The sequence below is a fragment of the Cupressus sempervirens genome, chromosome 3 (genome assembly GCF_028749045.1).
Source record: "Cupressus sempervirens isolate cs-2001-9-10 chromosome 3, ASM2874904v1, whole genome shotgun sequence".
Lineage (NCBI taxonomy): Eukaryota > Viridiplantae > Streptophyta > Pinopsida > Cupressales > Cupressaceae > Cupressus > Cupressus sempervirens.
Window position 1 is genome coordinate 378,108,622 of NC_143120.1, and position 14,831 is coordinate 378,123,452.

At 34.3% G+C, this 14,831-nt stretch overlaps 1 protein-coding gene across 1 annotated transcript in view; it reads left to right on the forward strand.

Annotated features, from left to right (window-relative positions):
- The first annotated feature begins 14,320 nt into the window (after positions 1-14,320).
- Positions 14,321-14,831, forward strand: part of LOC149566578 (uncharacterized) — a 1,059-nt gene continuing 548 nt past the window's right edge. Inside the window, exon 1 of the mRNA XM_089816501.1 lies at positions 14,321-14,831. This exon is cut by the window's right edge and continues 548 nt beyond it. Coding sequence (XP_089672627.1) covers positions 14,321-14,831 — 511 coding nt within the window.

Genomic DNA, 14,831 nt, shown 5'->3' on the forward strand with positions numbered 1-14,831 from the left:
TGGATTTTGTTCTTGGATTGCTAAGGACACAAAGGGGTAATGACTCAGTATTCGTGGTGGTTGATAGGTTCTCCAAAATGGCACATTTCATTCCATGCCACAAAACTCATGATGTTGTCCATATTGCAGACTTGTTTTTCAAAGAGGTGGTAAGACTACATGGCCTTCCAAGGAGCATAGTTTCTGACAGAGATACTAAATTTGTGGGGTATTTCTGGAGGACATTGTGGAAAAAGTTGAGAATAGACTTGAAATTTAGTTCCACACATCACCCACAAACTGACGGCCAAACAGAAGTGGTAAACAGAAGTCTGGGCAATTTGTTGAGATGTTTAGTTGGGGATAAGCCCAAGGGATGGAATTTGATTCTACCATAAGCAGAGTTTTCTTACAATAACTCTATAAATAGGAGTACTAGAAAATCACCATTCCAAATTGTATATGGGAATAGCCCAAGGACTGCACCAGAATTAAGGAAGATAGAGCAAGGGGAGAGGACAAGTGCTGAAGCGGAAGAATTTGCTGAACATATCAAGCATCTACATGAGGACGTTCAAGCACACATTACCAAGATGAATCAAGAGTATAAAGCTAGGGCTGATCAAAGGAGAAGACATAAAGAATTTTGAGTAGGGGGTCTAGTCATGGTGCACTTACGAAAAGAATGATTTGCAACCGGTACTTACAACAAGCTGAAAATGAAGAAATTTGGCCCTTGGAAAGTTTTGAAGAAACATGACTGAGGAAATGCATATGAGGTGGAGTTTCTAGATGGTATTCACATTTCTCCCATTTTCAACATTGCAGATTTAATAGAGTATCATGATGATGGTGCAGATGAGGAGCTGGTGTTAGAGCCATGTCTAATTCCTGCTTCTAAGAAGGAGGAGATAGAAGACATTCTAGATCATCATGTGGGTAGGAGTACCAGAAACATGCAGTATGAAGAGTATTTGGTCAAATGGAAAGGACGACCGATCGAGGACTCAACTTGGATTTCAACAGCTGAGGTTTTCCATTTGGGATTTCCTCTACCATTCATAAAGTGATAGGGTCACTTTTCAATCTACCTTGGGTGTCTGATGCAGGAGCATCCAGAGGTATAATGGCAATCCTGTGTCACCCAAAAAAAAAAAGTACTTAGACTTAGTTTCTATTTCATGTGTTTTCATTTTTGGACACCTATTTGGGTCAAATAAATGTTCCAACTCTCACAGTTCAACTATCAGTGTGCTAGAAAATCTTGAAAAAATAGGAGCATGCAATTGGGCCATCATTTTGGTAACTTAGAAGGTGTGAATTGGCAAAATGAATGTAATTGTGATTTAGAGCATTCCAAAAAAAGAATCAGGTCAAAAGGCCCCACGATTTGAAAGTTATTGCAGTTTTTTGGGTTTTGGAGACCTCCTAAGAATGCTTCAAAGTTAGGTTAGGGGCATTAAATGACCTTAAAAGGGCCAAAAAATAGGGGATGAGTGGAGCTGGTCCATAGGGCTATAGAGCGCTTTGAGAGCTTTCTGAAAATGTAAACGGTTCGTCAATCGGAGCTACGGTTCAAAAGTTATGCCTCCCGAAAGTTCAGTTACTATTTCTGGATTCTTCTAGAATTGCACTAACTTCTAACGCAGCTTTTGGAGCCTTCTATTTGGTCGGTGGATGCCTACTAGAACTTTCTAGAATGTACTCCTAGTCCTTAACCCTCCGGGGTCTATTTAAGGAGATTTCTGGCATTGTAAAAGGTAGTTCGGAGTGGAGTTTGAGAGGAGGTACTGAAAGGAGAAATTATCTCCACATTTATGCTATTGTAAGCCCTTAGGGCATGTTTTGAAGTTTATTTTCTCTGTACTGAATGTACTAGCTTATTTTCAGTTAATACAATTTTCCTTTTTCTGTTGTGTCCATTCTGTTCTTGGGTTGTGTCCCCATCAAGTGGTATCACACTTTTCTATCTACCAAGGGAGTCTGATGCAAGAGCATCTTGCATGGGAAAATTAAATTATTAGGAAAACAAAAAAAAAGGGAAAAATAAAAAAATAAAAAAATTGTGGTTGAGAGAGAAAGTGACAAAAATAGAAGGAAAAATATTAAAAAAATAAAATAGGAAAAAAGGAGAAAAGATGAATTTATATTTTCAAGGTGCATAGGTGGTGTAAATAGAAAAATAATAAAAATAGTTGTTATTCCATTAATCGAGGTGTGTAGGTGGCATCTTAGAAGTTTGTGGAAAGATCCTTAAATCATGTATTTAATATTTGTGGGTGCTTAGTTGTATTTGGGTGGGAATTTAATATTTATTTAAAAGTAGTTGTATTTATCTTTTATCCCACATTGGTTGTGTTTGTAATTTCTTGGGTTAGAAGTGCCTATTTAAGCAAGGCTTATTATTATTTGTAATCAAGTTCAAGAAATGGAAGCTCTTCTAATGGAAGTTGGAGAAATAGAAGCTCTCAAGGTAAAGCTCTTCAAGTAGAAGCTCTTCAAGTGAAAGCTCTTCAAGTAGAAGCTCTTCAAGACAAGCTCTTCAAGTAGAAGCTCTTCGGATGTAATTTCTTGTATAAGCTCTTAAAGAGAAAATATCTCTTATATTTTAAGAATTTGGAGTTTTTCCATTTGGAGAATATTCTAATGAATTTCAAGTATTAATGGAAGTTTTATGAAGCATTTTGTCATCTCTCTTGTCTCCATATTGTTGCATTTTTGGTTGTGAGTTGGTACGGGTGGTGTTGGCCCCTCATCATTGGACCTAATTAGTAGAGAATATTAAACTATTCTTGAAACCATAAGAATCTCAAAATTAAGCTATGATTGCATGACAACTAACTATGTGAATCTCTTGGTCTCAGGCAATGCAAAAGGATGTCATAGTTCAATTTGCAATCTCAATTCATATGTATATGACATCAGGTGGAGTTGAAAAATGCAATAGATTTGCATTTTTGTTAGAGGCCTTTAATTAGGTATTTTAAGATATACAACATCACAAAAATTATAACTTTGACTCTTATAGGTAAGGGTAACATCCTCAACATGCAAGCAAATCAAGACTTTCTATGTGTTGGCTTGTTGAGGACATTCTCTTGCCCATAGTAGCTAGAGTTCTAATTTTCATGATGGTCTATAATTTTAAAAACTTAATAGACCTATTAAATAAATGTAATCATGTTGCATTTTTTCAGCTCCACCTATTGTCCATTCATATAGAAGGCAATTGTACGAGCATTCTTGATTCATAGTGGCAAAATCTTATTTTGGATGTGACAGAAAAATGACATGCACTAGAAGATGGGAAAATGATGATACTTTTGCAGGTGTGAAACCTTTTTTGTACTTTAAAGATTGATCATGTCTTAAAGATTTTAGATATTAACAAGGAATTTAGATGTTGGGGTGGGGGGACTAAATGAGCTTCCATGTTCATGTGGTTGGTCCTGATTAGTAGAAAATATTAAACTATTCTCAAAACTAAGTGAGGCTCAACATTAACCTATGATTGCATGAAAACTAACTGTGTGAATCTCTTGTTTTTAGGCAATGCAAAAGGATGCCATAGTTCAATACGAAATCTCAATTCATATGCATATGACATTAGGTGGAGCCGAAAAAACCCAACAAGTTTGCATTTTTGTTAGACGTTTGCACAGACTACTAGGAATACAATGGGAAAATTAAACTCTGAGAGGGGGGTGAATCAACACTTAAATCTTCAACCTCAAAATCATTCAACACACATCCATCTCACAATCTATGCATATAAACTGAAATACCAAATTAAGCATATACATCAATAGTATGAAAGTAAAACATTCCACACATGAATGACACAAGTTATTTGGTTACCTAGAAACCCTCCAAGGAGAAGGTAAAACTTGGGTGGGGATGACACCCACAAATCTCCACTATTGCAGTAATAAAGTGTATCCAATGAAGGTTACAATGTTTGATCATGAAACATGATCTACCCTATGAAAGGTCTGCATTGTTAAAGGCTTATAAGATTGTTAGATCTTACCCTCTTAAAGGATTTCAACACCGTATTAGATGTGTGCTTGGTAAAAGGACTTTAATTTACAATAAAGTAACCACCCTATTAAAGGACTTACAACAACCTGTTAAGACTACCCTATCAAGATATTTAACTGATTCACCTATTAGAATGTCTTAGAAATGATCCTGTGGTTAGCACTCTACTACTAGATAACATATCACCTCTTTCTCGATGTGTATTTGATCCTTATTGATCAGATGTATCTTTGTTGTCTTCTAATTTATTTCCTGTATTCTCCTCTAATTGATTCTGCAATGTATCTCAAATCACAACTCCTTAGTCACCATGAATGCTCTATTTATGCATGTAAACTTCTCTTAAACTCTCCTTACACATTCATTAAAAATTTTAGGGTTTGTCCGCCGTAAGAAGACCTAGGTAACTTAGGGTTAGGTATGAATAAACAATTCTGATTCATCCATATTGCTACTTAATCCTTTCTTTTTTTTGATTAGATGCATGTAATGCATAGGGATTCACAATAAATATTCATTCTTATCATCTAAGATTGCAAAGCAATCCTTAAGTTGGCTCAAAAATGGTTTACATAGAAGTTTGTGCCATCACAAACAACCATGTCAAAATTTTCTTCCTCAGCACTTGAAGTCCCTGATGCTTAGCATCAATTGCAACTTCAATATTGTAACTCAACTTATGAATGACTCGACACCCATTGATCACTTGACATCTAAATATCTTGACACATACTATCTTCTTGGCACTTGAGTGACTCGACACACACTTTATATCTCTCACTTGACATATACCATCTAAAAACTTGAGCTCAATGTGTATTACTTGTTCAGTATGAACTAAGTAAATGACTTAAGTACATTGTCACTCATATGTCAAAACCAATTTGAGATCTTAACAATCTCCCCCTTTGACATGAGTGACAAAATACTTGGTTATGCATGAATAACCTTAACCTTTCAAGCACAAATTAGATAATATCCATTTACATAAAAAATTTCAAAACTTCAATTTTTTGTAAAACTTATGACTCCATAGTCATACCTCAAAATTTAGTAACTCCCCTTGAGTTGATTGTTCCATTCTGAACTAAAAAACTAAATATTCCTTCTGATTAGATTCTGCATATTTTGACTCTATCTCTGTTTGATCTCTCTACTTATCAAGCATTATCTCCCTTCATTTATTTTCCCCAAAACTCATTTTCCCCTTTTTTGACACTTATGTCATTGGTTTTACACATATAGTGTGTTTTTCTAAGAAATGCTTATGTACCTTAAGTATGATTTTCAAAGCTGCATCCCAGTTATCACAAGCTACCTCCAATGATTTGATCTGGATGGCTATCTTGGTAGCAAGATGAACTAAGCCTTAAAGGGTAGAAATATGAGGATCTTTCTTCATTAATGTCTTTGTAAAGGCTAGCTCCTTGTGAAGTATTTCCATGCGTGGGGTCAACAGGGATTGGATGTTGATCAATGTAGCTCAAATGTTTGCATCTTGAGCATACAAAGTTGCCAACTGACCTTGGGAATTCATCAAATTCTTGAAGTGATTCTAACTCTAAGCTAAAGTTGTACCTATTTTCTTCACATCTCCCTCCAAATTTTCAATATGGCACTACACTTCTTATGTGAACAGAGTTGTATCACACAACTTGGTGTAAGGTGAGAAAATATTATCTAAGACTTTCTTTACACAGTCAATTTTGGTTGCTAATTCAACTTGTCTATCTTTTCATTTACCTTAGTTTGAAATTTCCTCTTAGACTATTCAAGTAATTTTACATTTGAATCTAGGTCAGCACCATTGATTTGTTCTACAATGTTTACCAATTGCTCCATTATAGGCTTGTCTTCTTCAGGTGCTAGCAAATTGAATGCATTAAGAAAGATATCCTTGATGTCTTGTAATGCTTGCTTCTACCTAAGCTCCCTTCTGAGTAGTTCTTGATGCTTTTTATTTTCAAGTGCATCTTGTAGTATTCCCATTTGTTCAATGGTGACTATTGTAAGGTCAAACTTTGGTAAAACAATCACTTCATCCAAGTTAACATCACCAAATGATGTAATCTCATCTACCTTGGATGTACTGGGACTTGACCATGATGACCGCAGTGGTGTAGCTTCTACACTTGGCCTTTGAAGTGCTTAACTTGGAGTAGTAGCAGTTCTTAGAAATATAACTAGTGTTTGTATTGCTAATTGTTCCCTAGGTTGTGTAGTCAAGTTTGACTCTTTAGTCCTCTTCTCTTCTTTCCTTTCAACTTTAATTGCACCTTCAACTTGTGTTTCAACCTATGCAACCATAGCAACTTCTAGTACAAACACAGTGTGCACCAATTTTCTAATGTTTTTTGTGGTTGTCTCTTTTCTTTGATACACTAAAAGGGGTAATGTAGGTTGTATCACAATAAATTGAGGGATTTTTTATATTTCTTGTGTTTCCACCTCTACAGATTTCTCCTTTACCTTCTTGAGTTCATCTACACTCACCAATATAGGATGACTACATAGTTGTGCCTTGGTGGTTGTGTCTAGTAATATTTTGTACATGTCCTCCTCTATTAGGGGATTGATGTTTTGAGGCACATTATTACAAAAAATCCTTGATCTTGATATTTGTGTATTTGGTATACTCTGTTCTATTTGCTACTCATCTTTAGTTGTTGCTAGTGTTTTTGTATTTTTCTTAGTGCCTTCCAGATGTGCAATTGTCTAAGTGTCAACTGTAGTAACCTTAGTTACTTCTTGTTCATCTTTTTCATCACCTACCTCAATAGGTATTTGCTCAATTGACTTCGATGTTGTTAGCCCATAAATTACCTTCCATAATTGAGTACTCTTCTGAACAAAATCTTCAATCTTGTTCTCTAAAATTTCAAAGGTTCAATACTTTGGAGAAAATTTACTAGCATACTTCTTAATGGCCTTTGTCATCTCATATTTATCTAAATCTGGCATCACTCTTGTAAGTGTAGTTTCTCTTATGTTTCTCTCTGTTGTGAGACTATATTTCTATCTTTTCTCAAATCTATCATATAATTCCTTTGGTAGAGAGTTGGAAATCTCAATTGGATTCATCTTAAATGTTTCCATCATGGCATATAATGACTCTTCTACTTTATCCATATCTAACTTTTCAAGTTTATCGAATCCAATATGTGAAAATCCACTCAAATATGCATAATTCTTTATATTTTCACATAGATTATCTAAATCAAAAGAAGGACTATGACTTACCACTTTGAATTGGCTATTATCATAAGATTTTTTCCTATCCTCATCTGATTTTGTTGGAGTAACATACTTTATCCTTTGTCTCTTCATAGATTCATAAACTTGTATAGCTTTTTTGGCTCTTGTTTCTTTTGGCTTTGCCACTTCTTGAGCTTTCTTAGCAATAGCTCTTGTGCTAGTTCTAGTGGCTAGAACTATAGGCTTAGTTTTGACAACCTTCTTTAGTTTTCTAACTATTGGAGCTTTAGCTTTCCTCTTCTTCTTCTCTGTCACTATAGGTGCTTCATTGGCTTCTTCTTCCTCAACACCTTCTTCAAGCTTGACTTCCTCTTCAACTTGATCTTCCCCTTGACCTTGAGTTAGGGCCAGTGGTGTAACACCCCACTTAGGAACCCAAGAGAAATAACCCTAACATGTTACAATGTTTACTAAACTATTTTTAAAAAAAAAGTTTAAACAACATCAAGATAACATTAATGTGGAAGCAATATAATCATGCACATCAAATACACATTTGCAATTACAGATACAGTTTCAATTCCTCAAGGGTTCCTTTACGTTGAGTCACATTTAAGAAGTTTAAATTAATTAGTTTAAGTTCCAAGTACAATGTCTCAAGATCATAAAGAAATAACAGATACATAATCACGTAAGCAAAGCATAAGTATAACTAATACAATGAAAGTACATCCAATTAATAACATCCCCTGCACATGTCGCAAGGTACATGAAAATAGATACAATACATTAGAATACATGATAACATATATACATAAATGGAAAAGAAGTCTCAGAGATAAGAAATAAGAATGATAAAGGTACATCTTCTGCAACGAACATCCATCAACTGGCAATATGAGGGGGAACCAAATGGTAAGAAGACACTACCTCCTGACCGCATGGTTACCTAGTTAGGCTTCCACTCCCACTGTGCAGGGAAGATAATGAACGATCCTCATATGGATAAACAAACATAAAACATTCCTAGGCAAGGAATTCCTAATAGCCAAAACTACCTCAAAGGTAACACATACTACTCAAGAATATAAGACAATCTCAAAAGAAAGAACACTCAATCCAATACCAACACCACATAACCAAACATCGTACATAAACCAAGTATAAATTGAATACCAAGATCATAAGATAAAGTCAACGAAAGATGTTCTCCTCAAGTCAAGAACCACATGCCAAAAGTACATCATCCATGAATCACCAATCATCATCAATGAAAGTAAATAACCACAATAAACACATCCAACAATAAGTACACCACCAGAGGTACAAAAAATCTATAGAGGAGACTCAGGCTACATACTAGGGAGTGTCATCACATGGTACTTGAGTTACCCTAGACTGGTCTCTCAATGGACCCTAGACCCTCAAGTGTTGAGTTACCCTGGACTGGTTACTCTGAACCCCGAACCCTCAACATAACACATGTGGAACTAGAAACCCCTCTCAAGAAGACAAGGCAACCAGTTATACTATCATCCCATTCCCATCCTTAGTCTATACAAGCACTCAAGGCATAGGTGGATCAAATATCTCTAACTTATCTTTTTAGTGTGTTTCCCCCCAAAAATATTAGTTACTAGATTATCACTTATTACATAACTTACAATAGGTTACCCTGGTACTAACCACTTTGGGTCCCAGACCCCTACTTCAAGCCACTCCCAAAGACATGTACCTAGAAAACCTCTCCTAAGCACATAAATACATAGTTGTGTCCCATACCACAACACTCATAATGATCAAACTTGGTTCCTTAACAGGCAACCTGAAAATCAGGTGGTTCTTCAACCCAAGTACACATAAATGCTCCACAAAGTAAATCTCATAAATATAATTTCATTTTGAATCACAAGACACATCATGACATCCAGCCACATAAATGGTATAAAAGAAATCTCACAAAACCTCTGGTGTACAACCTAAATTGGTCAACATCTAATCACTCCAAAATCCAAAAGCATAGATAGTACAAACAAACAATACAGTTCATAGTTGGGTTTGATTTGAGAATACACAATAGAGTCAAAGGTAAAGTTTCAGTTTGCATTTCAATGAATGTTTTAAGTATATAAGATTCTCAATTTATCCCACCCAATAAGCCATTCATTCATTCGATTCAACTATATAAAGTTTCCCTCATTATTAAAGTCAATCAACCTAAAAAAAGTCTTATAGTTCACCCTTCCAACTAACCCTCTTTTGTTTAAAAAGAATTTGCAAAGTTACACCTATTTGTTTTAGGTCAATTTTCCCAAAATAATCAAGGAGTATTAATTTACTCAAATTATTAAACATTACCTATTGATTTCCAACTAAAATAATTTCACAATTTATTAAAGTCGTTATTATCGATAATTTAAATAAGTTCAATACTTGATTCAAATATCTTTCTTTTATTAATTAACCTTAGTTAAATAAGGCTTTAACTAAATTAATTAATACATGTATATTTTTAAACAAAAACCATTTTAATATTATTTAATTATTTATTTACTAAATAATATTAATGACAATACTTATTAATTAATTATAAAAAAAATTCTAAATTTTAATAAATTTTATTAATAAAATTTATTAATTAAAATTTACTAAATTTAAATATAATTATAAAAGAACTTTATTAATAATTATATTTAATACCAAATTAAAAAAAACTATTTATTAAAAAAAAAAAATTAAAATCTTAAAAAAAAAACTAAATACATGCGTGATTAAAGGCTTGTCGGCCTAGTACTTGTGACAACAGGGTACCCTGTTGCGCACAACAGTAGTACAACTGCTGCCTGCAACAGCAGAGGTACCGACTGTCGCAGCCAATTAAAGCCATCGGCAGGTACAAGGGGGGTTATTAAATTTGTTTTTTTTATAATTTTTTAAAAATTTAATTTCATTTAAAATTTAATACGAAATATATATATTTTTATATAAAAATTTCCTTTTTCTAATAAATATCGCCCATAACTTTTAATTTTAATTTTTTTCTTTCTTTTAAACAATATTAATTTATTTTATATTAATTTTATTATTAATAAAAATAAAATAACACAATGTTTTTTTTATAAATTTATTATTATTATAAACAATTGCTATCTTAACCTGATAGGAGGAATACAGGCAACCATTCGAATTTTCCCATATTAGAATTTTCTTTTCTTTCAAACCCTACGTGATTTAATTAATTTTCTCTATGATTTTCTTCTATAAATACAAATAAGAATCAAATTTATTCCCACATATCCAAGAAAATAAATAGAATGTCAAACAAGATTTAAGCACCCAATCAAACACGAAGCAAACAGATCTTTTCCAACTGAAAATACATTCTTGGAATTTCAAAACCCTGCCTCATACTGATGCTAAACTCTTATAGCTAGATGAAAATTCCTAAGCAAAATTTTTCAAGCCACGACAAATTCCCTTCTTTTCCAAACCCTTCGAGTTGCTCTCCAAAACCTGTGTGTGCAATAATGACCCGAAAACCCTCTAATATAGAATCTAATTACCTTTTAGGGTTTCTGTCACCACCACTTCTAAATTATAATTATTTAATTTAATTAATTCTGGATTCGATTGTGTTTGTTTATTTCATCAACGTTTCAGATTACACTACATGATCCATCATCAGGATAAAAAAGTGCAGGATAGTAAGATATGCAGGCTGGACCTTTCTCAAGAATTATAAGAAGAGAAGGGGGAAGCTCGTAAAACCATGCAATACCAAAAAATAGAAAAAGGTACGCATGCCAAAAAATATAAAAAAGAAGAAATAAAAGAAAAAGGTTAAAAAAGAAAGAATTAAAAAACTAAAAAGAAGAAAAAATAGGAACAAAAAATAGCTACATATATATAGAAACAACAATTTAAAAAAATTATATATATATATATATATATATATATATATATAGTTATTAATATATTGGCTATTATATAATAATATAGCTATATGTGTAATGTATAGCTATGTAAACACTTACAATAGCTAATGGATTATAATATAGCCATATAAATGAAAAAATATAAAGAAAACACGATATAATATAAAAATATATAAGATATATGTATATCTATGATATATATATATCTATATATATATATATATATATCTATATATATATATATATGTGAAATAAGTGATATATACATGACATATATATATATATGTATGTATATATATACATATATATGTATACATATATATGTATACATATATGTATGCATATATATATACATATATATATATATATATACATATATACATATACATATATGTATGCATATATATATATACATATATATACATACATATATATATATATACATATACATATATATACATATATACATATACATATATATACATATATATATATATATATATATATATGTATGTATATATATGTATATGTATATATATGTATATGTATATATATATATATATGCATGTATATATATGTATATATATGTATATGTATATATACATATATATACATATATATATATATACATATATACATATACATATATGTATGCATATATATATACACATATATATATATATATATGCATACATATATATACATATATATATATACATATGACATATATATATATATATATGTATATATATGTATATGTATATATATATATGTATATATATATATATATGCATACATATATATATGTATATATGTATATATATATATGCATACATATATGTATATGTATATGTATATATATACATATATATATGTATATGTATATATATGTATATGTATATATATATATATATAGATGTATATATATAAAGGGCTAAAAAACAACAATCTATATGAACACAATTTTATGTATAAGGGGAAATAAAAAAGACCAATACTAAATAGTGAAATGAATAAAAATAAATAAGGAGGAGGAAAATGTCCAAGCTACCATGCATGTAGGGATAAAAATTCTTACATGCTTTGTAGCCTTGATAAAAAGGAAAGAATAGAAGAATCGGCAGGAGGACGCACAAAAAAGAGAGGTGATAACCACGAGAAAAAATAAACAATACTAGAGACAAAAGGACACTAAAACAAAAGTTAACAAGCAACCAAGGGGCCTAAGCACAAAACCCACTCACAAGAAAGAAGCAAGAAGTGAGCGAGAGAGAGAGAGAGAGAGAGAGAGAGAGAGAGAGAGAGAGAGAGAGAGAGAGAGAGAGAGAGAGAGAGAGAGAGAACACTGCACACCACGGAAGAAGTAACAAGCACCCAGAAGGAAAGAGGAGAAGAGAGGGGGAAGGAGAAGAGGAAAACGTCAAACAAAAGAATGAGAAGAGCAAGCAAGAAGGGAAACCGAGAAAGCATCAAGGGTGGTGGAGTCTGTTGAGCATGCTAGAATGGAGGATGTCAAGGGTATCAAGCAAGGGGCGCCACGAATGGTTAATGGACCACCCATCATCCCGATTGAGGTTAATGGGATGATAGCCAATGGCAATAACCTCTTTTAACTTCCTCTTGAAATGATTGTCCTCTTTTGATAGGATTTTGGTATTCTCCAAACAAATATGATTCTTGGTCAAAGTTGAGTGCTCAACTAGGGTGAATTTTTGTATCCTCTCATGCTTGATGTTAGCACTATGCTCTAGGATCCTCGTGAGGATAGAGCGACCAGTTTCACCTATGTAGGGCATGCCACACGATCACTCAATCTTGTAGACCCCTAAGTCTAGAAGAGAGTTTTTTGAATCCTTGAGCGGGGGGATACAATTTCTTAACTTAGAAAGAGGTTTGAAGGCCACCCGGATGCCCTTTCTGGTCAAGATTTTGCCAATTTTTTGGGAGATGCCCTCCACAAAAGGAAGAGAAGCGAGAAGGGGAGGTCGGTTAGTGGAGATCTTATGACTGTTGCCAGAAAGATAAGAGGACTTGGCTTTGGTGAGGACCTTAGAGATTTGCTTATGAGAGTACCCGTTGAACTTAAAAACTTGGCACAGATGATCAAGCTCTTGGGGTAAGTTATCAACATCGCAAATTTTATAGGCTCTAAGGGAAAGAGTCCTTGTGGGTCCCACACGGTGGGGTCCTCACCTCCCTATCAGATTAATCCTTCTTCTAACCAATTTTGGAACATAGGGTTATATCACGCAGACCATTCATCTTCTTCCTCTGCTCCTCGCTTGGGGGCTGATTGGGAAAATAGGCTAGTTGTGAACCTTTCTTGTGCCACCATTGACCCCCTTTCTTTTAACTTGTTGAAGCGGGGTCTTAATTTTTCTCGTCCCCCCCGCTCCATTCCTCACTTTCAGTTCCTCCTTGAGATTGAGTATGCTATCCATTCCCTCCCATCTAAGGTTGCGAAAGAAGTGAGGCAGGATTGTGCTGTCGCTCTTTGACATGCCAAACCACCCAGATGCAACATTTCTGGTGCAGAATCACATGCTTTCTGTGATTTTGTAAATAATCATGATATTGTTATCACCAAGGAAGACAAGGGTAATGCCACAGTGATCTTGAACAAGCAAGACTATATCTCCAAGACGCTTGACTTGCTCTCAAACCCTAGCAGCTACAAGCTCCTCCCTCGTAATCCTTGCTCAAAAATCTTGAATAAAGTCAAAGTTCTCGTGTCCAACTCCTCCTTTGATGACGTGATTAAGAAAAAATTGGTGCCTTCAAAGGAAGTGACCCCTCGCATATATGGGGCTCCAAAAATTCATAAGGAGGGTGTTCCCTTGCGACCTATTGTGGACACCATTGGATCCCCTACCTACGCATTAGCTTCTCACCTTGCCAAGATTATCTCTCTGTTGCTAGGGCATTCCAACTCTTTCATCAAAGATTCCTGCCATTTTGTCCAATTTATTCAAGACGTCAAGTGGGAGCCTTGTGATGTCTTGGTTAGTTTTGATGTTGTTTCGCTCTTCACCAAGGTTCCTATTCATGACGCTGTGCAAATTGTGAGACATAAGGTTGGGGATGAGCTTGCTAGTTTGGTGGAGTTTTGCTTAAGGTCCACTTTCTTCTCTTTCCAAAATGTCATCTATGAATAGGTGGAGGGAGTGGCGATGGGTTCTCCCCTTTCCCCTATCATAGCAAACCTCTATATGGAGTATTTCGAGGAGATGGCTCTCCACACCTTTCCCCTCAAGCCCAAATGGTGGAAGCGTTATGTTGATGACACCAACGTGTGCTGGCCACATGGGCTGGAAAAACTTGAGGAGTTTCATGAACACATCAACAAGCTTGCCCCCACCATTTCCTTCACCAAGGAGCTTGAATCTGGCAACCAGTTGCCCTTCCTCGACGTCCTCATCATGAAGAAGCCTGATGGTACCTTCGATCATCGAGTATACCGTAAAGCCACCCACACCGATTTGTACCTCCATTCTTCTTCCCACCACCACCCATCCCAGAAAGTTGGTATCCTCAAGATTCTTTCCCTTAGAGCCTATAGAATTTGTGATGTTGATAACTTACCCCAAGAGCTTGATCATCTGCGCCAAGTTTTTAAGTTCAACGAGTACTCTCATAAGCAAATCTCTAAGGCCCTCACCCAAGCCAAGTCCTCTTATCTTT